At 42.7% G+C, this 23,585-nt stretch overlaps 1 protein-coding gene across 3 annotated transcripts in view; it reads right to left on the bottom strand.

Moving 5' to 3' along the window:
• AMOT (angiomotin) overlaps positions 1-23,585 on the bottom strand; it is a 51,162-nt gene that overhangs the window by 14,955 nt on the left and 12,622 nt on the right. For all 3 annotated transcript variants that reach the window (XM_060086915.1, XM_060086916.1, XM_060086914.1), the window contains exons 2-5: positions 19,895-20,396; positions 14,731-14,875; positions 13,810-13,902; positions 11,134-11,279 (exon numbers count right to left, since the gene is read on the bottom strand). In XM_060086915.1, the coding sequence (XP_059942898.1) occupies positions 11,134-11,279; positions 13,810-13,902; positions 14,731-14,875; positions 19,895-20,059 (549 nt within the window). In that variant the 5' untranslated portion in view covers positions 20,060-20,396. The remainder of the gene's footprint in view (positions 1-11,133; positions 11,280-13,809; positions 13,903-14,730; positions 14,876-19,894; positions 20,397-23,585) is intronic.

Below are 23,585 nucleotides of genomic sequence, written 5' to 3'. Positions count from 1 at the left end.
CAAGAGTCACAGACATTAAAGTCCCCAAAATAACTATTTTAATAAGAGAGAAAATTTTACAACATAATATCCAAATCCCTAGGAATTTTTCCAGATAATTTCAAAATTCACAAAATCCTTTGCCTATCATAGTTTTCTCTGAGGAAAACTTTTACATCTTCCCTAACAAATCTCTTAACTTTACAGCCAATTATGAACTCACAATACCCATATACAGGACCAAGAAAAAGTGCAGCTCAGCCATAAACACCAAGATCACCTACTAAATGCTTAATACCTAGGTAATTTAGGGTACAAAAGGACAACTGTTGGATGCTACCAGTGCAAGATCCTATAAAGATACAATCCACAAAGTCAGCTATCTTCTAAGTTACATATTCTATGTTTTCTAGATCTCATCTATACAGAGAAAGGAACAAAGGTCTATGTGGCTTATTAACACCTGTACTATCCTGAACTTTATATGCTTCACTTTTTCCTTCATTATGGTAAATCCCATTTTCTGCCTCTCTTCTATAAACCTATCTCCTGTGCTAAGCTCCTCAAATGTTAGCTCAGTAATTAAGACATCCTAGATCCCCAACTTCACCTTTCAATGCCATCAGAAATGTCAATGGTTCCTTCTAGGTAAAGAGAGAGGCCATACAGTAAAATGGTTACGGTCATGAGCTCTGGCCTCAGGCTACCCCAGTCCAAATGTTGGCTCTCCCACTTACTAGGTATGCAACCTGAGGAAAGCTACTTAATCTCCCTGAACTTCCCTTTACTCATTCATACATAACATAGAGATGATGATAATTTGATATACCTCTAAAAGGAGCAAATGAGATAACAAATGAAGTGCTTAGTAGAGTGTCCGGCACAAAAAGTACACAGAGTTGTTTTTCTTTTTTAAAGAAAAAGTTAATCCCAATTCACACATACTCTAGTCCTCTCAACTTTGAACATTCATTCCAGGTAGCCTTGATATGGTTCTCATTATCTCAATAACTCTAATTAACACATCAATTAAGACATTAAAAACACAGCCATTTTTCCCCAGGAAGACATATAACACTATGCCTCAAACCCTTCATGCAACAGAGCTTCAGATATCTTTATAGGGCAAGGCCTTTCATTGGAGATACAATTAGAAGAGAGTACTGAGTAGCTGCAAGGACACCATATTCTCTCAAAATGACACGATTTAGAGGGCACCTCCACTTTGTGAGAGATACTTTACCTATAGTCAAAGGTACTGTTTAACTAAAGACACTTAGGCAGAGCTCATTCCCTGCCACACACACGCACACGTGCGTGCGCGTGCGCGCACACACACACACACACACACACACACCAGGAATTTCTATTTGATAGCAAATTGAAAGGTAAAGGAACAAGGTGGCAATCAGGAGACTTGGGTTCTAGTCTTAGCTCTGTTTTTAATAGTAATTTGCTTCCCTGTTCTCAGCCTCAGAGTTCCCATTTATAAAAAAAAAATGACGGGGGTTTTGGGGGATCAGCAAACCAAAATGGTCAGCAGTGGGCCAAATCCAACCATGCCCATTCATTTACCTATTGGCTAGGGCTGCCTTCCTGCCATAATGGCAGAGTTGAGCAGTTGCAGTTGCAAAAGGAACTCTATGGTCCACAAAACTGAAAATATGTACTATCTGGTCCTTTATAGATAAGGTGCCAGCCCTTGGAGTGATTTTCAAACTGTGTTCCACAGTCCTAGTGTTCTAAGGAGTGCTTCAGAAGCCACTACAATGGGTGAGTTGTATCAAGTGGCTCCTATTTTATGTGTTTTACAATGAGGGTTCTACATAAAACTTAATTTCAAAAAAAAGACTGTTACATCTTTGAAGATACATATGAATATCCAGTTGACCCTTGAACAGCATGGGGGTTAGGGGTACTGACCCTCCCTGCAGTCGAAAATCCATGTATAACTTTATAGTCAGCCCTCCATATATGCGGTTCCTCCATATCCACAGTAGTACTATAGTATTTACTACTGAAAATGTCTGCATATAAGTGGATTCACACAGTTCAAACCAGTGTTGTTCAAGGGTCCACTGTATATATGTTCTTGTGCTTTGTCTGTTTGCCCTAAAGAATGGGCTTCCCGTCTTACCTCACTCCATCATCTTTCCACACTTGACACTTCAGCATGGTTAAATAACTTTAGGTTCCCGAGGACCCTCTCGTATTTTAGCCCTCATTGCCTTTGGATATGGCATTCTCTCTCTTAGGAACACCTTGCCCACTAGGTTTTAAGAAGTTTAAAAAAAGAAACAAAAAAACAGCAACAGTAGGATAGACAGATGTCTATCTAATAGTCTTTCAATTCACAAATATTTTATGAATCTAAGCTTCCCCTTTTCATCTTCAACACTGACCAGTAACTAAGGGGACTGGACAAAATGGGATCCTAGAAATCTGTATAGGCATATTCTTGGAGGTAAAAAAAAAAACAAAACATAAAAGTCCTGCCTTCGTTTGTGTGTATGTACATGTAAGAGACAGATCATATAAGGTGTGTACTCTCCATAGAATCCTAGATGACTTATTTTTCTATGCCTTTAGTGTTCAAGGAAGTGAAAGTTCACTTGAAAAGTTTCTAAAGCCAAGGTAGTGGTTCTGGTGCAGAGACGAGTACCCACAGATCTCTAGAAGAAGCCAGAACCAAATTCCCTCTAGATACTCAGTGAATGGGGGAACTCATTCCATCCATTTAAATTTTCTTACCAAATGCCAATTTTCAAAAACCTGTCAAAACCCCCCTTCCCTAGCTTTCCCTAAACGTGTGTTCTCCTAACATGGTTCCTTAAATCATTCTTACTTTCTTGATCTTTTAGACCCACCTTCCCTTCCAATTTCACCCCCATCTCCTGCTATACCCCAAAGGTCCAATCTATGGTAGTTTACTCTTTTACCTCTATACTGATGGTTCTTAACTGGGGGTGATTTTACCCCCAGGGAACATTTAGCAATGTGTGGAGACATTTTTGGTTGTTACATCTGGGAGTAGGTTGCTATTGGTATCTTGTGACTGGAAGCCAAGGATACTGCTCAACACCCCACCATGCACAGGACAGCCTCCTCCATCACTATCACCAGAGAATTATCTAGCCCCAAATGTCAGTAATGCTGAGGTTGAGAAACCTTGCTCTCCACTTCAGCACTACTGGAGATTTCCTTCATGCCACAATTCTCCCAACTGCTTATATTCATATTTTAATGTTATTATGCTCTCTTTAGTCACAGACCCCTAGCTGAGGGCAAGATTTCTCACTCTGACACAATGCGCCCCAGACTGCTTTCATCTTTATCCAAACTGATATCCCTTCAATAGTTCAGCCATTATAATCATTTATCCTGTTTTTCCAGTCTCCAAATCTTGGAATTATTGTCCTTCCTTCCCTCTTTCCTTTGACCACCATATCCAATCTGTCACTATATCTTAATTTTAAATAACATCTCTCATATTCTTTCATTCCCTTATATTTTCATAGCCTACATAGTTTAAGTCCTTATTTCACAACTAAATAATTAGAATAATAACCTAATAGCTCTTCTTACTTTGTTGCCCTCTCCTATCTACACACAAGCACATATGCACAGATGAATACACACACACACATACACACACACACAATCAGTCCATCCGACATACAATTGCTATAACAGACTTGCTCAAGTAGAACATTATGGCATTGCCTTATTTAAGAACAAAAGCAATCTACTGCTAGCACATCCACTGAACTACTATTGATTAGGTACCTACTATATATCGAAGGCAATTTTACACCTCCACTCTCACTTCTTTAGACCACAGCTATTCTTTCTCATCCATATTTTAAACCACTTGGTATTTTTCAATTCACCTCCCGATCTACTGTCTCATTGTTCCCTGTCCATCCTAGATATGCCTCTTAGAAATGCCTTTATCAATATCCTGGGTTCTTACTGCCTTACAGTTCTACCAGGCCTACTATGCAAATGATCAACCTTTATATTAGTCTGACCATTTCTTTTCTTTTATTTATTTATTTTTTTGCGGTACGCGGGCCTCTCACTGTTGTGGCCTCTCCCGTTGCGGAGCACAGGCTCTGGACGCGCAGGCTCAGCGGCCATGGCTCACGGGCCCAGCTGCTCCATGGCATGTGGGATCTTCCCAGACCGGGGCACGAACCCGGGTCCCCTGCATCGGCAGGCAGACTCTCAACCACTGCGCCACCAGGGAAACCCAGTCTGATCATTTCTTCATCCTTCCTCACCATATCAGTAAGCTCTCAGGGAGTTCTTCCAGAATAATCTTACCTGATCCTGATCGCTGCTTTTCCCTAGAGCCTCTTATAACGTGCACTCTATTAGCAGTCATTTTATAAGATTTTGTTCAAGTGTGGATTCATTCATTCAACAGATATTTACTGAATGTTTATCATACACCAGGCCCTATTCTACATCTGAGAGCAGTAGTGATGCAATGGGAGGCAAGACAAACTCTCTGCCCCATTGGAGGGCAGTATCCCATAAGCCACTTAAGGGTAGGGCCCTCTATCCTTCATATCTCTCTTAGGTTCTGGATCTAGTTCATTTTTCACTACATTCTTGGTGACCAGTTAATATTAAATAACTGTCAAATACAAAAACAAAAATGAGCAAAGCATAGCTTAGCTATAATACTGAAAATATAAAAATAATAAACACACACATTCATAAATGTATTCACTTTGCTTGGAAAGTCAAGATAAGGGTTTCAGATCATTCCTATTAAGAAATAAGTTGTTAAAGGGGAGTCATAAAATTGGGAGGAAGAACAGCAGGAAGGCAACCTATTGAAGAATAGAGCAAATACTCTTGAGCTCAATCAATCATGTTTTTCCATTGCACTTCTGCAATAATTTGAACCCATTCCCAAGCATTTGGCAGATCTCTTAACCCCCTTCTGACTCAGGAAAATCTGATCCCTGCAAATGAATACCACGTGATGGCATCTCTTCCCTCCTTCCAACAACTGCAGATGTCTTTCAAATTTATTTTTTCAAGGATGGCTATACACAAAATTACCTCTAGGGCCCCTGAAGCTACCCATTTGTATCAGCCATTTGTAAGGAAGTGATTTAATCATCAACCTTCTCCATTTATTCACTGGTGGACAAAGCATAGTATGGGATATTTTGGAATTAAGAGATCTGGGTTTTCTTCTAAATGTATTACTAACTGTATAAACTGTTTGCACTTTAATTTCCTACTCTGCTGAAACTTCCAAGCTTCATAGTGGGAATGTAGTAAGTATTTGGAAATATTTTTGAAAGGTTAAAAATACATGGTAGGAATGAATAGGCAGAACACAAAGGATTTTTAGCACAGTGAAAATATTCTGTATGATACCATAAGGATGGATACATATAATCACATACATTTACCAAACCCACAGAATGTATACTACCAAGAGTGAACCCTAATGTACACTATGGACTTCGGGTGATTATGTGTCAATGTAGGTTCACCAGCTGTAACATATGTACCCCTCTGGTGGGGGAAGGTGATAACAGGGGAGGCTGTGCATATGTGGCAGCAATGAGTATATGGGAAAGTCTCTGTACGTGTCCCTCAATTTTGCTGTGAACATAAATCTGCCCTAAAAAAGTAAAGTCTTAATAAATAATAAAAAAATATAATATGGATCTAGAGGGGGTGGGCTACTATTATTAGGTAGATGAACACCAACATATACACACACTCTGATGACTAAAGGACATTGAGACTAATAATACAGAACTAAGTCCAGTGTCACAGAGGCCATCTTTCATTACGTCTGATTTTCATCTTCCCTTCTATCGCCCAGAACTCCAAACACTCATGGTGTCACAAATGTCACAACTGAAGTGTACTTTCTTTGCTCCTCTCCTTCATACAACTAAGTTATATGTTACTCCATGAGCCTTCAGTGATTTCCATTTGATCTTATTTAGCCTTGCCCAGGAGCCCATGGCTCCAAGTAAGAGTTCCCTCTGAAGCAATTTGGTAACACTACCCTGGTATTAGCAAGTTGCCTGTGTCCACTGCCAAGAAGCTGTGGTCCACTGGTAGATATTAAAAGAATTGAAGAGTAAAAAAAAAAAAAACAAAAAAAACCCCACGCCTAGAAACTTGCTACCAAGGGAATGGAGTTCATTCTCTTAAGGAGGCTAAAGAAAATACACAAGACTTTCAATTTGGGAATTTCAAAAGCCAAAATCATAGGAAAAGCTGAGAAAATCAAGCTTTGAGAAGTAGCTCCACCTCTATTGGGGGTGGGGAACATAATTACTTATACTGAGTGGAGCAATACCTACTTCAAAGAAAATATGCTGCCATAAATATGGGAAAAGTCATCCTTAGATGAAATGCCCTTCAAATAAGTCAACAGAACACTCTGGAAGATTCCTGGGTAGATATATATTTTATCTGAATTCCTATCAATACTCTCAATGCACACACAATTCATACCCTCAGATCTTCTATCACATTTATAATCCATTATAACAATTGTATGAGTTTTACCTATACCAACAAAAATCCTACTGTTTGAGGATTATTTTGGATTAGATATATAAATGTCTATGCCTAGGACATCTTCCTCTAATACTGGGAAAGAAGGAGACTAGTTATGGTGCTGTGTGGATAGGTGTGATAGCAGAAAATGATGTATCTCTAAAACCAAAGAGACAAATCAAATAAATGGCAAGAGATCTAGAAATAAGAGAAAATATGAACCATGAAGAATAATGGTGGAAATGAAGTGAAACAATATGAATTTAGTTTTGGAGAATTGAGAGGAGTGGCAAAATGACTCTGGAAAATGCACCGCCACAAAGAGTTTTCACTGCAATGTCTAAATGTCTGCACCAGACATTGCAGTTGAGAAAAGGTTAACACTTGGGTCCTTTTTTCCCCTGAATCTTTGTGGCTGTCAATCTAGCCTAAAGCCAAAGAACAAGGCTCACTGGCTCTTTCTGCCAGCCCTCCCACATTCCGCTCTATCCCTTCCTATGCACTCTGCTCAGTAAGCAGCCCACCCGCAGCATCTTCCCTCTTTGATCTTGCCAGGGCCTTTTTCCCACCATCCCTGAAACAATTACCCAAGCAGTGGCTCGGCTCTGGATCATCATAAGACAGCAGCCGGCCAGAAGCCTGGGCTGCCTTGAGCCTTGAGAGTGGATATGCCAGGCATCTGTCAAAACTCTCCAGTGAGGTCAAATTAGTGGGGGGCAGAGGGAGGTCTCTTTGAATGGGAGAATACCATGGTTGCTGTAGGACACAGAATTCTTTTGACTTGGAGTTTAATGAACCTCCACTTCAACAGGACCTACGTGTCCCGAAAGATAAGGGCAGGGATGGAAAGGCACCATTTACGCCAGCCAGCTGCCTGCTGCATAAGCTGTAGATTGGTGGCAAGACCTGGATTATAGTGAATCACCAAAAAACAGGTCTGCTCTTTAGAGTGCTATCCCCTTCTCAGCAAGATACCATATCCCTCGATGTTAGCAGAGCAGGGTCCGTGAGAGAATCTGTGCTGAACTTGGAAGAGGAAGGAAGTTGTGATTGCAGGAGAAAGTTCTCTGTAAGCCTGAGGCACCATTTCTGTATAGAGCTTAGAGCACAGTGAATGTTGAGTGTCATGGGCAAAAGACTTAATAGGATTAGAAAGATGGAATGGATTTTAGGAAAAGTATCTAAATGAGGACGTTGTAAAGAGAAAGACATAAATATATGCAAGAGTCTTCAGACCATTAAAGTAGTCATAACCGTTCCCTAACCATCTTTTTTTTTTATTGAGATATAAATGACTTGTAACATTACATGAGTTTTGGGTGTACAACATAATGAGTCAATATATGTGTCAAGTGTCAACCTGACCATCTTGATGCAACACAAAATAGTTAAACCTGAGTGGCCTTGCACTTAGTAGGCTAAGAAAATACTCCCTAGAATAAAGGCTTAATTTGGGAAAGTTCCCCTAATTCTCATTTGCTAAGTAGACTAGAGAGGTTTTCCCTAGAAGAACTTCTAAGGAAAATGCATGGTGCCATTTGTAAGCCATAACTAAATTATGTTTCTATGAGACATAGGCAGGCATCTGACATATCCCTCTGCCTTCCAACATGACCTGACTTGAGCCATCTCCAACAGATAGAGGGATATATTTTCTATTTGTGAATACTCTTATTGATTTAGAAATGCTCACTAATTTTGTGAAGGAATCACAATGAAGAAACCTTACTAGATTAGTTCCAGGGCTACCTACTCACCTTAAATACCTCCTAAACGTTCTGTACTTAAAAATTTTACCCCAGGAAAAATGAGACCTAGTGGGGGTTGAGTCACAGCAAAAAAGCAAAACTTCAATTATCAATTCCTGTCTTTGAAGATAAGGGAAAGGAATGTTTTCCTTTGAATATTATGGAGGAGATAGGACAAATACCACCCAGGAGCAAACTCAGCTCTGATAGGCTACTAAAATGAAAAGGAAAATAGCAATCTGTGGATTTTCCCTGAGATGTGGTTTCAAGCCCCTATATGTGCTAGAGGTGATCTGGCTTGAGAGTCTGGAAGGCATTACATGGCCTCTGCCTCTGATTCCACCGGGTAGAAGCTTGCTCTCCCCATCAAAGGTTCCGCCTCCTTTAGCAACAGCAACTCAGAATTTCCCAACAACTAGACTCCATGCAAAAGAACAGGTTGGATGAGGACTAAAAAATTAACAATAATTGATGAGTTCATGTGAGATGTCTCTGACCACTAGACACCATCATTCAATCCTAGCCCAATATTTAGAGCTTCTTCTTTAAATTGTAAATCTACATATTTTGGAGCAGGGCCTTGGAAAATGACTAAAAATCTCTGGAACAAATTCCCAGAAAAGCCTCAGAAGTCTGAAGTCAGAAATATATGTCAGGCAACTGTTTCAGTGAGGGCTGCCCAGAGGGAACTACAGATTAAGATCCTCTCCATACAAGTATACTATTTCCATGATTAACAACCAGTTACCACTGAGCCCTTAGACACTGCAAACCAAGATGGTTGCAGAATCTTTGTTTCCATTTATCTCCAACTGGATGGGCACCCTTCCAGGATGGGCAGTGGGGCTGTTTATACACCCCAATCTCAAAGCAGTCCAGACAAGCTTCTCATAGTCTGTTGAAAAACAGGGGTCCAATGGATAAAGCAATTTCTTTTCAAATTAAAAGATGCAGAGGTTACTAAATCTGAACAGGCGCCCACATTTTCTTTTTGGGAGTGGAACCAAAGGATGATTCAGACGGGGAGACAGGCAGCAGGGTCTAGGGAATGAAGAGTCATGAGATTCCAGTTTTATTCCTGGCTCTGCCCAAGACTTGCCATGTGACCACCAGCAAACTACTTCTCAGCGGGTCTCTCAGTTTTCTCTTCTCTAAAAGAATACAGTCTTATCCCCATCCTGTAATTTACTCTGTCATTTCCTTGCAAGAAGGGAATATATGAGGTATGGCGAAGGGCTGGCTAAAGGGTGTGCTAAGCTCTTAAGACCTGGACACCAAGCATGTACAAGTATCCCTCATGTTCAATAAAGCAACTTGGCAGTGTTTCTGATCTAGACAACTGATGAAGCAGAACATCAGCCTGACTTTATACAACCTGAAGTTTAACAATTAAGCAATTCAGGTTAAAGGACATCATAGGTTAGATGGCATCACCTACTAGAAAAGCATGAGCCCACAATATAGCTCCAACAAGTGTGTTAACACCCACAAAAGAAATCAAAGGATATCTGTAAGTCAGGAGATCTTTAAGAATTAGACATTCTTACTAAGGGAGAGGAAGCAGGCAATGCATGAAAGTAGGAAAGGTACCTCACCTGCAATAGCCAGAATGCCCAAGGTTTGGTCACTAAACACTTTTTTGTAATCTCAAGTTTATAAAGATTTCAGCTTCTTATAATGGAGGCTATTTTTTTTTCTTTTAAAACAATTCCAATTTTAGAATAGACAAGTCAGTGAGATGTGAAATTTTCTTTACCAAGTTACATCTTAGCATCATTTTTTGCTGGAATATACCCATTCCCTGAAGAACAAAACATCTAAGACCTAGTAGTATTCCAATACAATGACAACTGACATCCAAGATTAATGAATGACAGGCCAGCAGCAAAGTTTCCTCTATTTCATATAAGCACAGCTTAGTGTTGCAATTGAGTAACATCTACATTGAGAGTAATCAGATACATACTAATCAGATGCTTAGTAGTTTGGGGGCCCTTCCATTTGTCAAGGAAAGTCTCCATCCCTGCACACAAATAACTGAGAACTTCACCCTACCACATACCTACATTCCAGAACCTAGCCAGTAAGAGCCAGGGCAGAGCTCTTGGCCTACCATAAACTGTAAATGGTCCTTGGATCCCATCCTGTGCCAGGCACCCCAAGATTGCTTCTATTCAAAAATCAATCTGCAAAATAAATCCAACAAGAGGCATAGCCCTCAAGGTTCATTTTTTTGCCTGAGAGGACCAACTTCCCATTGAGCATGGGGAGACAAGGACCATTCTGATTTCAATATCCTTGGAGTACCTTAAAATATCTGGAATCATTTTCTAGCCCTTCCAAAATAAAGCTTTAAAGCCCTGTAAGAGCAGGACTATATATACATACATATATATATATATATATATATATATATATATGTATGTATATATGTATGTGTGTGTGTGTTTGTATATATACATACATACATGTGTACATATACATATGTAAATGTATATATATATATATATATATATATACATAAAATCTGTCATAGGCTTAATTTAAGGCAGGGCTAGGTACACAGTCAGAACTTAGGGAAGGCGGGTGGTTAGCTTATTATATGAATGAGCAAATGAAAATTTATCCTTGACCTTGGTGACTTTCTATTCTGGAGCAAAAGGAAGGAACTTGAAGAGAAGAAAAAAGAAATCAAAGTCTACTCACATCAGTACAGTTATAACTAGAAGTAGCAGATGGCACCTTCCTGTTGGGGGATGATGTAGCTGCCAGTTTGCCAAAGTGGGGGGCCCCCAGTGCCCTTGGTTTCCCAGCTCTTCTACCCTCAAGCTCATATGCTACCCGAGGAAACTACACATACCTCTTCCTCCAGCTTTACCACCTTGGCCTGGGCGTTGCTCAGGGCCTGGTCTCGGATTTCAATGTGTCGCCTTTGGTCCTCGTTGGTAGAACGGGCAGTGGCCAGCTCCGCTTCCAGTTTCTCCTTCTCCCGCTGGCTCTCCTTATCTATCAGGACATGAAATATCAATACTGCCATTCCAGAGCTAGCTCAAAACCTTACCTGAGCAAAACTGACAATCATACCCATAACTAGACGCTCTAGTGTTCTCACACACAACCACAAGAACGAGGACACCAAGATCTGGACTCTTATCACTGGCTCTACCACTAACTTGCTGTATAAATTCAGAAGTCACTTAACAATGGTGGTTGTGCAGAAGCAGTGAGAAAGTAGATGTAAAAAGTGTTGTGGAAGGTATTATACAAAGAAGAATATACATACATACACATACACACACACATATGTCAGAAGAACAGGTAGGCTTGTCTCCTCAATTTTATTTCTTCAGTCTTGTCTTGGCCAATGAGCAACTGAGCTTCCACAAATTTTCCCCATTGTTTCCTCATGACAGTATATTAAATTGATATAAAAATGGTATTTCATAAAATGTATAAAACCGCAACTGCCACCCTTTACTCACTAACATGATTTTCTAACTGAGGTCAATCCATGATCACATTGTAGCTACAGATGACCATGACACATGTAGTTATGCCTCATGCCTTTCTAGGTCCCTCCCCTTTTAACTAGGACAGACCTCATACCAGAAACTCAAATGAGCGGTTTTGATTCTCATTGGGAGGTAGAGTGCCCTTCCTCTCAAGACATTGATATATGTTTGTAGGAAAGACTTTAATAGGACAGCCTCACCTTCCTTCCCACTCTGACTTTACTTATCTATTCAGATGTACCTTGGGAAGAAATAAACATTTGTTGAATACTTATTGCATACCGAGTATTGTACTAACTTAATCCTCAGAACAACCATACACGGCAGGTGTTGTATTATTCTCTTCTCCATCATGCATATGAGAAAACAGAGCCTCTGAGGGCTTGAGTAACTTGAACCAGGTCCCACAATTGGAGAGTAAGTAGTGGAGCCCACACTTAAGGCCAAGTTGTTCTAAGCTTTTTGTACTGTACCACACCGCCTTCTCCTAGGATTGCGTTGGTCTGGCCTCTCTAGGGGGCCTTTTCAAGAGGGCTTTCTTGGCTCCTGACATACTTCCAACCCTGTGGCGCCCTGTTGACACCCAAAGGCAAAAGAAATTAAAGTCATGTCCTCTTCCCTGCCTACTAGGTAGAGTCCACTTTTCCCTTCTAGAGCCATTTGACAGTCTTTCACCCTGCTGTGAATACAATTTGACCTACTAAATTACCACATTTTATAAAACAGCAGCAGAACTCCTAGGACACCTGAAATACCATCTCCATGCAGGGAGGAGTGTGAAGTAGCAGATCCAGGGCCAAGAATCCATACATTTTCTGTTTTGTTTTACACTGGGAGGCTGCCACCCTCTCCACCAGTGAAGTAGCTTCCAAGATAACTGTGACACTGCAAAAGCAACTTCACAACAATTTACACTAAGCACTGATGACACCAGAAAAACTACATTCCTTTCTCTAAGACATACTGACAGAGGAACAGGAGGCTCAGGGAAATGAGGAAGAAAAAAAAAAAAAAACGCTAGTTCTAAAGCCAAAGCACAAGAGAACAACCCAGGAAGGGAGGGAGATGTTGTTAAGTGAAGATCAAACAACTTGTAAAAGCTGACTGGAAGCCGCATGGAATGACTTGAAAGGGTCATGTGGAGGCCCAGCAAAGATGGGGCCTGACAAGTCCCCACCAAGTGCTCCTCCAGCTGGGAACCACACTGGTGGAGGCTAGGGGTAGGGGACACCAACTATGGGCATCTGCAGGAATCAGGGTAGATCATCTGTTTCCCCCGAAATTCACTCTCCCTATGGACTCAATCCACTGTGTAGTTTTTATTGCTGGTTTTACTGTGGCAATTGGAAAGAATGAGGCATTGTCTAGCTGGGTGGAGTCCATTAGGGACCCGATAAAGAAGAGGATTAATTCATTGTCAGGGGCCTAGGAGTATTTCCAGACAAAGCAAACACTATTAGGAGGAAGACATAGCTCTGCCCTCCCCCACACTCTCCAACTCCACACCAGAGTCACTAGTTGAGGCCTTAGCAGTGGTCTCCCTCCAGCTACCCTTGCAATCCCCCAACATGGAATGATATGATACAATACAGGGTGTTTAAGGGAGCCCCAGGTACAAGTTGGGTATTCTAAGCACTAATCATCAATCCTGTATGTTAATCCCATCTCTTCCAGAGCCAACACATGGAGCCTTCAATGATAAATCCCTTCAATATTAAGGGACCCCAAGCTTATCAAGGTCCTTTTCAGCTAGCATGACAGAAAGCAGGGATTCCAAGGGGCTCCTCTGTTTCAATACAGAAGGAGTTATGTTGATGTGACTAGATGTTGCAGCAAGCAGCCTTCTTGGCCAGAAGGAAAAGAACACAGTCTCCCAACTTCGTGCGTGAACAGGAAAGAGAATCCTTAGATGACATTCACTCTGCCCTGGTTGTTCTAGAAGGCTAAATAGAACTGTGTAACCTTTTCATACACCTCACTCCCACCCACATATTAATACCTGCTGCTGAAGCTTTCAGACTTACTTTTTGCAAAGAGCTGAGAGATGGTTTTTCTGGTATCTTCTGACCCCTCATATTCCTTCTCTGCAAGCTGCTTGTTGGCCGTCTCTAGACGCTCTGTGGAATTTGGAGACAATCAACAGGGCCCTAAGGACAAACTTCCAAGCACATGCTATTTGCCCTCTAAACAGTGATCTTGGGCAAAACAAGCCTGTCTCTTCTTGTTACACAAGAAGGGGTGACACAGATATAGGTTTGCAAATGTGGATCCCAAAACAATAATAGACCATGATGGGGAAGGAGGAGGTGAGTACTTTAATACTTTCACTCCTCACTGACAAAACCTTAGTGCAGATTTCTAAATTCCAACCAAGGAATCCATCCCTGAATATATGATAGCTTTCATTCACCAGGAAAAAAAATCATCAAAGTTATTACAAAATCTTTAAACCTGGAAAGGAAGAGAGGTAACTCAGACTATGGGGACAGGCCAAGTGGGTCCAGGAGACCCGGGAGGGATACTGTCTGATTCACACATCAGTTCATCCCACTTTGATTAGGAAAGCTTAGGACCAGACACTATTGTAGTCACAAAAACCTAGCCTGGTCTATGCTCTGCAATTTGCTGACTATCCTAGTGGGCTGGACAAGACCTAGAAGCCTCGCCATGTGCTCCTTAGCTTAGCCCTTCCCTTCACCATCCTTTTTTTTAAATTGAAGTATAGTTGATTTACAATGTTGTGTTAATTTCTGCTGCACAGCAAAGTGATTCAGTTATACGTATTTATATATATACATTCTTTTTTCATATTCCTTTCCATTATGGTTTATCACAGGATATTGAATATACTTCTCTATGCTATACAGCAGGACCTTGTTGTTTATAGTAGGACCTTATTGTTCCCTTCACCATCTTGACTGATGCTTCAGAAGTGATTCCCTCACCTCTCAGATCCCTGTTGAAGTCATGCATCCTCCGAATCTCGCCCTCAAGCTTGTTTCTCATGGCTTTCTCCAGGGCCTCTCTTTTGGAGGATGACTTCACAAGGTTCTCATATGCCTCTGAGACACGCTGGATTTCTGTCTCCACCTGAACAACAACAAAAATGAAAGATAGTGATGATGACAGGAAGTTGATGGGGAAGACGATCTGAAAACATATATGTAAATCCTTAATGACAACTTCTCCCAGGGCTTTACAGGTGGCCAGGAGGCAAGCATAACACAGTCAGATGAGAAAAGTTTCCTGGAAGAATTTCTAAGTTCAACTTTGAGCTCAGTAATTAACTCACCGGGTCACGAGATTTCCTCAGGTTAAAAACAAATACATGTTTCTGCCTTCAGAGAAGGTGGTAGGAGAGGATAAATTTCATAAGTATAGTTATAAATGATTTTCCTTTCCGAATAAGAATTTCTTAATTTTGAAAATATTAATAATAATGTATATAGTTATTGCAGAGCATTCAAAGGGCTTTCATATGTTTATTTCAATCCGGGATGATATTGGCCTACACAAGGGTACCTCTTCTTATTTTAGCAGAGAGAAGACTTCAACGGCCTTTTCTAGAGCAAGTCAGTGGCAGAGGTGAACCCTAAAAACCCGAAGCCTCAGCCTCATGTAGTTAGTTCAGTTCAATTTAACAAACATTTACCAGGGGCCAAGTATTACAAGAACTCTTTAAAGCACTGTAGGGTGTGTACATATGAATGAGGACATTATAACTGCCCTCAAGAAGCTTTCAGTCTAATCAAGTAAAAGAATATAGGGAAAGATACATTATTAAGAAAAGTAGGAGTAAAGTTATAAAGTGTAGGGGAGGAAGAGGTTATTCCTGCTTGGGGGTGAAGTGAGAGGAGAAGAATTTCAGGGAGGAGGTGGCATTTAGAGTCGGATCCTGAAAGCTGGGTCAGATTTCAATGAGCAGAGGTGAGGGGAAGGGTATTCTATTCTGAGTGAACGAATGCATTCCCAGAATGACCAGTAGTCTAGTTTGGCTGGACACTGTGGGGTACACAGGGGGAAGCTGGTGAGATCTGGCTGCAAAGACAGATTGGAGTCAGATCATAAAAGGGCTTTAATGCCAGGCATTTGGACTTTATCCCGTAGTCAGTGGGAAACCAGAACAGATTTTTTAACAGAAACTCAGGATCAGAGTTGTTAACAGAAACTCATGATCAGAGTTGTGTTTTATGACACCCCAGCAAATCTTGTAAAAGGGAAACACACACACACACACACACACACACACACAAAACCTCAAAGAGAAAGGGTCCTGCCCTGAATCAGCCCAAATCAGGAAGAAAATAAGAAATTAGACTCCAGAGTCTTTCTGGAACCAGTAGAGTTTCATTGCACATGTCACAACCACAGAGATATTTGCATATGATTTGTATAAGACAAGTAAACCTCATGGCCTATTAAGCAATTTTCAAATAAAATTTGACTCCTGCAACCATTCTGCATTCCTTCTCAGCTTTCCACTATCCTCCTTAACAAAGCTCAGGGTACTTTATGGGGAGAAATATCAGGTCCCCCGTGGGAGACTCGGAGAAAGGTGGGGTTACCAAACAACTTAGATTCCACCTGTCCCAGCTCCAAATTGATGCCTGAGGCAGGACTGCCTGCAAACAAATGAGGATTACACCACAGAAAAGAGCAGACTTGAGAGTGTTTTTCTCCTTGCAGATGGCACCAAGATAGCAGCACAGAAGGTGAAAACTGGTGAATGGCATTTAGAGACAAGATCTGCAAGGCCTGAGCCTGATAAAGCTTTTGCATGAAATTCAAGTGCTCAGTAGAGAAAATACACATTTCCATTTGAAAGAGCAGGCTTGGTATTGGTCTGCTCTGGGCAGCCTTTAGGGTACAAGGCTTTCCAGTGCCCCACAGAATGCCACACCTGGAAGGCAGTCCCCATTTTTTGTGTTTGTTTGTTTATGGTTTTTTTTTTTTTTTTTTTTTTGCGGTTCGCAGGCCTCTCACTGTGGTGGCCTCTCCCTTTGTGGAGCACAGGCTCCGGACGCGCAGGCTCAGCAGCCATGGCTCACAGGCCCAGCCACTCCGCAGCACGTGGGATTCTCACGGACCAGGGCATGAACCCGTGTCCCCTGCAGCGGAAGGCGGACCCTCAAACACTGTGCCACCAGGGAAGCCCTGTTTATGGTTTTTTTATTGAAGAATATTTGATGTACAATATTATATGTTACAGGTGTACAATATAGTGATTCCCAATTTTTAAAGGTTATACTCTATTTATAGTTACTATAAAATATTGGCTATATTCCCTGTGGTGTACAATATATCCTTGTAGCTTTTTAAAAATTTATTTATTTTATTTATTTTTGGCTGCTTTGGGTCTTCGTTGCTATGCGCGGCCTTCTCTAGTTGTGGTGAGCAGGGGCTACTCTTCTTTGAGGTGCATGGGCTTCTCACTGCGGTGGCTTCTCTTGTTGCAGAGCATGGGCTCTGGGCACGCGGGCTTCAGTAGCTGTGGCTTGCGGGCTCTAGAGCGCAGGCTCAGTAGGTGTGGTACATGGGCTTAGTTGCTCCGCGGCATGTGGGATCTTCCCAGACCAGGGCTTGAACCCGTGTCCCCTGAGGTGGCAGGCAGATTCTTAACCACTGCGCCACCAGGGAAGCCCTGTAGCTTATTTTATACACAATAGTTTGTACCTCCTAATCCCCTACCTCTATTTCTCTGCTCCCCCTTCCCCTCTCCCCACTCTTAACCCTAGTTTGTTCTCTATACCTTTGAGTCTGCTTCTTTTTTGTTATATTCATTAGTTTGTTTTGTTTTTTAGGTTCCACATATAAGTGATAATGTACAGTATTTGTCTTTCTCTGTCTGACTGATTTCACTAAGCATAATGCCCTCCAAGTCCATCCATGTTGCTGCAAATGGCAAAGTTTCATTCTTTTTTATGGCTGAGTAGTATTCCATTGTGTGTGTGTGTGTGTGTGTGTGTGTGTGTGTGTGTGTATACATACCACATCTTCTTTCTCCATTCATCTGTTGATGGACAGTTAGGTGGCCTCCATATCTTGGCCATTGTAAACAATCTTGCTATGAACATTAGGATGCATGTATCTTTTTGAATTCGTGTTTTTGTTTCTTTCGGATATATACCCAGGAGTGAAGTTACTGGGTCATATGGTAGTTCTAGTTTTAGTTTTTTGAGAAACCTCCATAGTGTTTTCCATGGTAGCGACACCAATTTACATTCCCACCAATAGTGTACAAGGGTTCCCTTTTCTCCTCATCCTCATGGAAGGCTGTCCCTTTACTCAAGCTGTTCAGAGGACTCCTTCAAGATGTTGTACCGATCCTTTCCCTACCCTCTTTGTAGATACTGTTCCCTCCAAAAGGGCAAGTTGTACATCTGTCGACAGGACCTTTCAGGAAGAGAAGTCACAGAAGGGTGTATCCATTGGTTTGGTCTGTGGGCAGGGGAGAGGGAGGATGGTGGTGGGTTTCCAGACTTATTCTGTCTACTTATTCCCCTCATGAGCCTCGGGCCTTCTTTTTTCTAGCACCAGCTGATATCTACCTTATTCTCCCCACTTTCCTTGTCCTCTTCTCCCCCACCTGTGCCTCTAATGCACTGCAGCACTGGGTCGGCCTTCACTTCTCCCAACACTCAAGCTGTCCTGATTATGCTTGGTTGAGGCATCTTTCCCCATACTGGGGAACAAAACAACAACCCAAATCCTATTCTGCTCCGTTTCCCTGCCACCCTCCCTCCCCCTCAAAAAAAAAAAAATTCATCATCCTCTGGCAAAGAGAGCCTGCAGATCTGGGTCCATCATCCTTTGTTTACTGCATCAAAGATGGGGCCAGGGCCACCGTGAATAGAGAGTTTAGGGAGCGGTGTCAACTGTTAAACCTAATCAGCCAATGGGCCAGTCTGCTTCTAGTGTGTGAGTGTGATTAATTTATTGTACCAATGTGATGGGGGGGCAGGTATGAGAGGAGGGAGAAATTTTTAAATTGTGGGCAAAGCTGGGAAGAAACATTTCTTACCCAACAACCCCCATGCAGACTGGGGAACACGGGGTAGGTGGTAAGCATTTTTTGCTACATAAAAATACTTAGCTGATAGTAAGCCCTCCTCTTCATTAGGACCCAGATCTGGTGTTTACATATTGTCAGCTTCATTCAGGCCCCTGAAATTTCCACTCCTGGGTGTCTCCTAAGGACAGAGTCACTGAACAATACCAGGCAACATTCCTTCCCTCCTCCACCTTCACCCTCACCTCCCTGAACAGTCTGCATTGTCGGGAGATCAAACCACAGGAGCTCCACAATGACAAAAGATGTAAAGAGGCTGCCAAAGGCATAACCCCATTCACCAACAGCCACTGGAAGCCAAGAGGTAAGGTTCCTAGCTTAGGGCACTCAAGAGCTAAAGTCCCAGCTGCAGTAGACTCAGGAGGGGCCCAGGAAAGAATGTGAACTTGGGACATATACTCCTTTTGCTACTTCCTCAGCCTAGGGCTGTCACCTGTCACCCAGCTGTGGTGCTAAGCCCCTCCTGCCCCCCCCCACACACAAGAGAAAGAGAGCAGATGTTGAATTTGATCTGCAGGGAAGGACCAAAGCAAGAAGAGGGAAAAGGAAAGGGTGTTGAAAAAGGGTTACTGTGAGAACTGCCACTCGGAAAAGTACTCTAAGCCCTTTCCAGAACAAGGCAGGGCAGGATCTAACTTCAGTGGTGAGATTTTTCTGGGAACTATGGGTTTATATTTAACATTCAAAATCAGTATTTGGGAAAATATAATCAAAAGGAAAAGTCTTTATGCTGGCAGGTCCTTCACCTACACAGACCTCTCCAGTGTTCTTGACTTTCTGAAGCAGTTTCTCTGCCTTTTGTATTTCTAAAACACTCAATTAAGCTTTCTTGAGGGCTATGGTGTCTGCGAAATGTTACTTCTGCTAGAAAGACAGGCAGAAGGCTTTTCCAAAGTTTGCTCCATCTATAACCTTGAAATATAAGAATCCTGAAGACACGCCCATAAGTCATGCAGGGACCCACAAGTGGAGACTTTTACATCGATATTAAACCAATAAGATTTCAAAAAGACTCAAATATCCCCATAGTGGGGCCTCACCTTCTGCAGTCTCGCCACCTTCTCGTAGCATCCTTCCAACTCCTGCCGCAAGTTCCGGTTCTCATCTGAGAGAATCTCAACCATCTGCTGGGCTCTGGAAACAATGGCAAAAGGGTCGGCTGGCATTGGCTGATACGAAGCAGACGACTGCTGGGCCCGAGGCATAGCTGAATAGGCTTCTCCTGGCTGCTGCTGTGGCTGCTGCTGCTGGTGATGGTGGTGATGGTGTGGCGGCGGCGGCTGCGGCTGACTCAGGCCAGGCTGGGCGAGACGGTAATGATCCCCCTGGTGAGCCTGGTTAGCAAGGAAATGCTGCTGCGGCCTAGGCAGGTGAGCTGAGTGGTCTCCTTGGTTTGGGACCAAGGGGTGTTGGGCAGGAGATAATCTAGTGGATGGTGGAGACTGCAGCAAGGGTAAGGAACCCCCAGACGTGAGGGAAGAAGTAGGACTGTGAGGCTGAGAGTTCCGGGCTGACAACGGCAATGAGATGTCCTGCGCTGGCCTGGAAAACATGGAGGGTGTGCTCAGGTTAAGCTCCCTCTAAAGGCACTGGGGAGAGGGGCACAAGAAAGGGAGACGAGGAGGCTCCCAGGGCCCCCAGGCAGCTGAGAAATGAGGAGCAGGAAGGGTTAGACTACGGGGTCCTGTGAATACCTGACCGACAGAGGTGTGATCCCATGCAGGATGGAACCAGATGATCTCAAGGGTTGCTTTGTGAAAATCTAAGTGATGCATCCTTGTACACTGGTTATTCAAGGGGAAGCATTTTAAATTCGTCTTCAACTAGGTAATTGTCACCTCAGGATTTTAAACAAACCCTTTGCTGGCATTCTATATGTGGCCCAGCACACAGAGTCACAGTTAGAAAGTTCATTCCACTTGCGCAGAAGGAAACGGCAAACCGTCGCCAAATCAACCCTTCATCGTGTTATCTGCAACTCTCTTGGATAATTCATATAGTCACAAAAAATGACTTGAGGATATATAGATACTTATTACATTAGAGACACCAAATAATTATTGTTGATTACAGTTAATAATTGAATGATGCCTTTTAGCAGCAATAATCCCAAGATTTGGAGGGGATTACAGGCAACACTACCATACTATTTTTGACTTAACTGAATCACAAAATGTAAGGACTGGAAAGGCCTTAAAGAAATCCTTTAGTTCAACTCTGTCATTGGACAGAGGGGGAAACTGAGGTACAGAGAGGGGAAGTGATCTGCCAAATATATTACAGAGTGAGTTAGTGGCAGTTCCAGGGTAGAACCTCAGTCCCATTTTCTGGTTCTTTCCACTACTATAATGCAATGATTTCCACTGATGTTCAGATTCCCAGCCTATTGCTTATAGAAAGTTCTAGAAAGAGAACTTTGGTACGTGGTTTAATGTGACTCTTCCATTTTTGTACCTAATACTGGACTATCAGCCATTAAGGGAAACAAGCAGAGTATGCAGACGGATCACTTCTACCATCACCACGACCAGGAAGAATATGTCGGTATACACTGAAAGCAAAAAAACTTGTTCACCCCCCAGCCCATGCCCAGCTACCCTCATATACTCCCACATCCTGTGGATGCCTGTCCTACAGTTGATATTTCTCAATCCAGGGAAGACAGATGGCTAAGAGCACAGGATTTGGATCCCAACAGAGTTTGGAGACTTTTCCTACTGCTTACTAGCTGTGTAACCTTGCTCAAGTTACTTCATCTGCATGAACCTATTTTGTTCCCGAGGTCACAAATGAATTACAAAAATACTGAACTCTTCTCAGTTTTGAGCTCCATAGGAATTACAAAGAGTCTCATATCTACCTCCCAATGAGAATGGTTGACCCTGTTAGTGATTTTACTTATGGGATATCCACTTAATCTTTGCACTAAATTGCATAAAATTTGTGGTGAAACTGGGACGAATCACCAGGAGCAATTAACTTTTAACAGGCATTCCAGATGCTAAAGCACATCCCTCCCACACATACTCCAGTTGTCATTACTGTTCATTTATCTCTCCCTACAAGAGATCCTCACTATGAGGGATTTTTACAGCTACAAAACCATTCCAAACACTTGCTCACAGATATCCAATAACCCAGATGTTCGCCGGAGCCCTCAAACCTGCTCAAGCCAAAAGTTGTCTCTCAGCCCCATCAATGCGTCTGGTGTACCCACATTCTTCCAATTTCACACATCTGTCACTATAAATAATTGTTGAATATTGAAGAGGGAAAAGTTTTTGTAGACAGAAGAATTTACATGGTTTTTATGATTACAACTGGAAAGTTGCTACCATACCTAACCGTTATGTCAAAGAGCTCAAAGCACTCATTCAATCAAAAGCCTGGGAGCTGTTTATAAACTTATTTGGGGGAGAGTCTTTCTTCATTTTTCATGCTGTGGATCTTCAGTTTCCTCAGAGGTAAAATGGACTATGTGCTCTCCTTCCACTTCTAGTAAGAGCTATTATAATTTATATATATCCCTAGAGTTAAAGCATGATGTCCTGGGATTTGCTGGGGCTTTTGTATATCTTGCGCAGAAAAGAGGGGCTTAAATTTCATGTTCTTCAATCCAGCTTTCAAACTTTAAGGGGTAAATGACCATATTAACCTTCAGCCTCAGCGCCACGAGTTGGAAACCCAAGGCCCGGGAGGTGTTCTCTTTTAAAGACTGAATGCCCAGTTGTGAACTGGGCCTCCTTCCCACAGCTCCGCTGTGTCCCATCAGCAACCCAGACCTCTTTCTCAAACAGACCGGCCACTGGCCTCCCTCCTGCCCTGGCCTCCCTCCTGAAAGGCCCCTCCATGCCCTGGACAGAACATGGCCTCCCAGGGGCCTCGGGAAAGGAGAGACCACAAGGTCTCTGGGAGGAGGTCTCCAGAGTAGGATAAGCCCAGGGTGGCAGTGGCCCCAGCCGCGACTCTGGGCTCTGCCTAAAGATAAGTGGAGAAAAGGCAGCTGCCCCTTGGCTTCCCCAGGCTGGAAAAAGGAGCAGATTTCAGTGCACCGTGATGTTGGGAAAACCAACGCAGTCCGTCCCTGGCAGGTTTGCAAACACGAAGCAAGGTTTGGGCAGTCGCAAAAGGAGAAAAAGCCCTCCAGCCAACGAACTCCATCTGGACTCCAGCATCCGCCCACCATGAAAAAGTAGGACAGTATTAACACTCCTGTGAATTTCCCCCTGAGAGAAGGGGACTGAGGAATGACGGGAATGGGAGCGAGCTGGGGGAATGTCAGAGAAAGCGAAACTACACTCAAGATTAAAAAATAATCAGAGTAATAGTAATAATAAAGGTGGCAGCTGGGTGAGCGGCACACTCCCCAGGTCTTTCCACTGCACAGCAGCAGGAATCTCTCCCCACTGACACATTAACCAGGAACAACAAGCCGCCTGTACACAACACAATCACATGATCCCATGGACGCCCTGACCTGCCTCCCTGCCCCTTCCCTCCCTTCATCCTTCTCCTTCCTAAGACAACCTGGGCCCCAGGTGCTCTGCGGAAAAGGAGACCTGACATACACGCAGGACAGAGGCCAGTGACCAAAATCAGCATCTCCTCAAAGCCGGGGGAAATCCCTCGCAGAGACAGCTTGTGAGGACACAAAGGGAAAGCAAAAGCAGATCCATTGAGCTGACACAGCAACTTCCACCCTGCCACCTCTCTGACTGGAGCCCCTGCCCT

This window comes from Mesoplodon densirostris, chromosome X, assembly GCF_025265405.1.
Source record: "Mesoplodon densirostris isolate mMesDen1 chromosome X, mMesDen1 primary haplotype, whole genome shotgun sequence".
Lineage (NCBI taxonomy): Eukaryota > Metazoa > Chordata > Mammalia > Artiodactyla > Ziphiidae > Mesoplodon > Mesoplodon densirostris.
The sequence above is the reverse complement of the archived record's forward strand: the minus strand, read 5'-3'. Positions and strand labels throughout refer to the sequence as shown.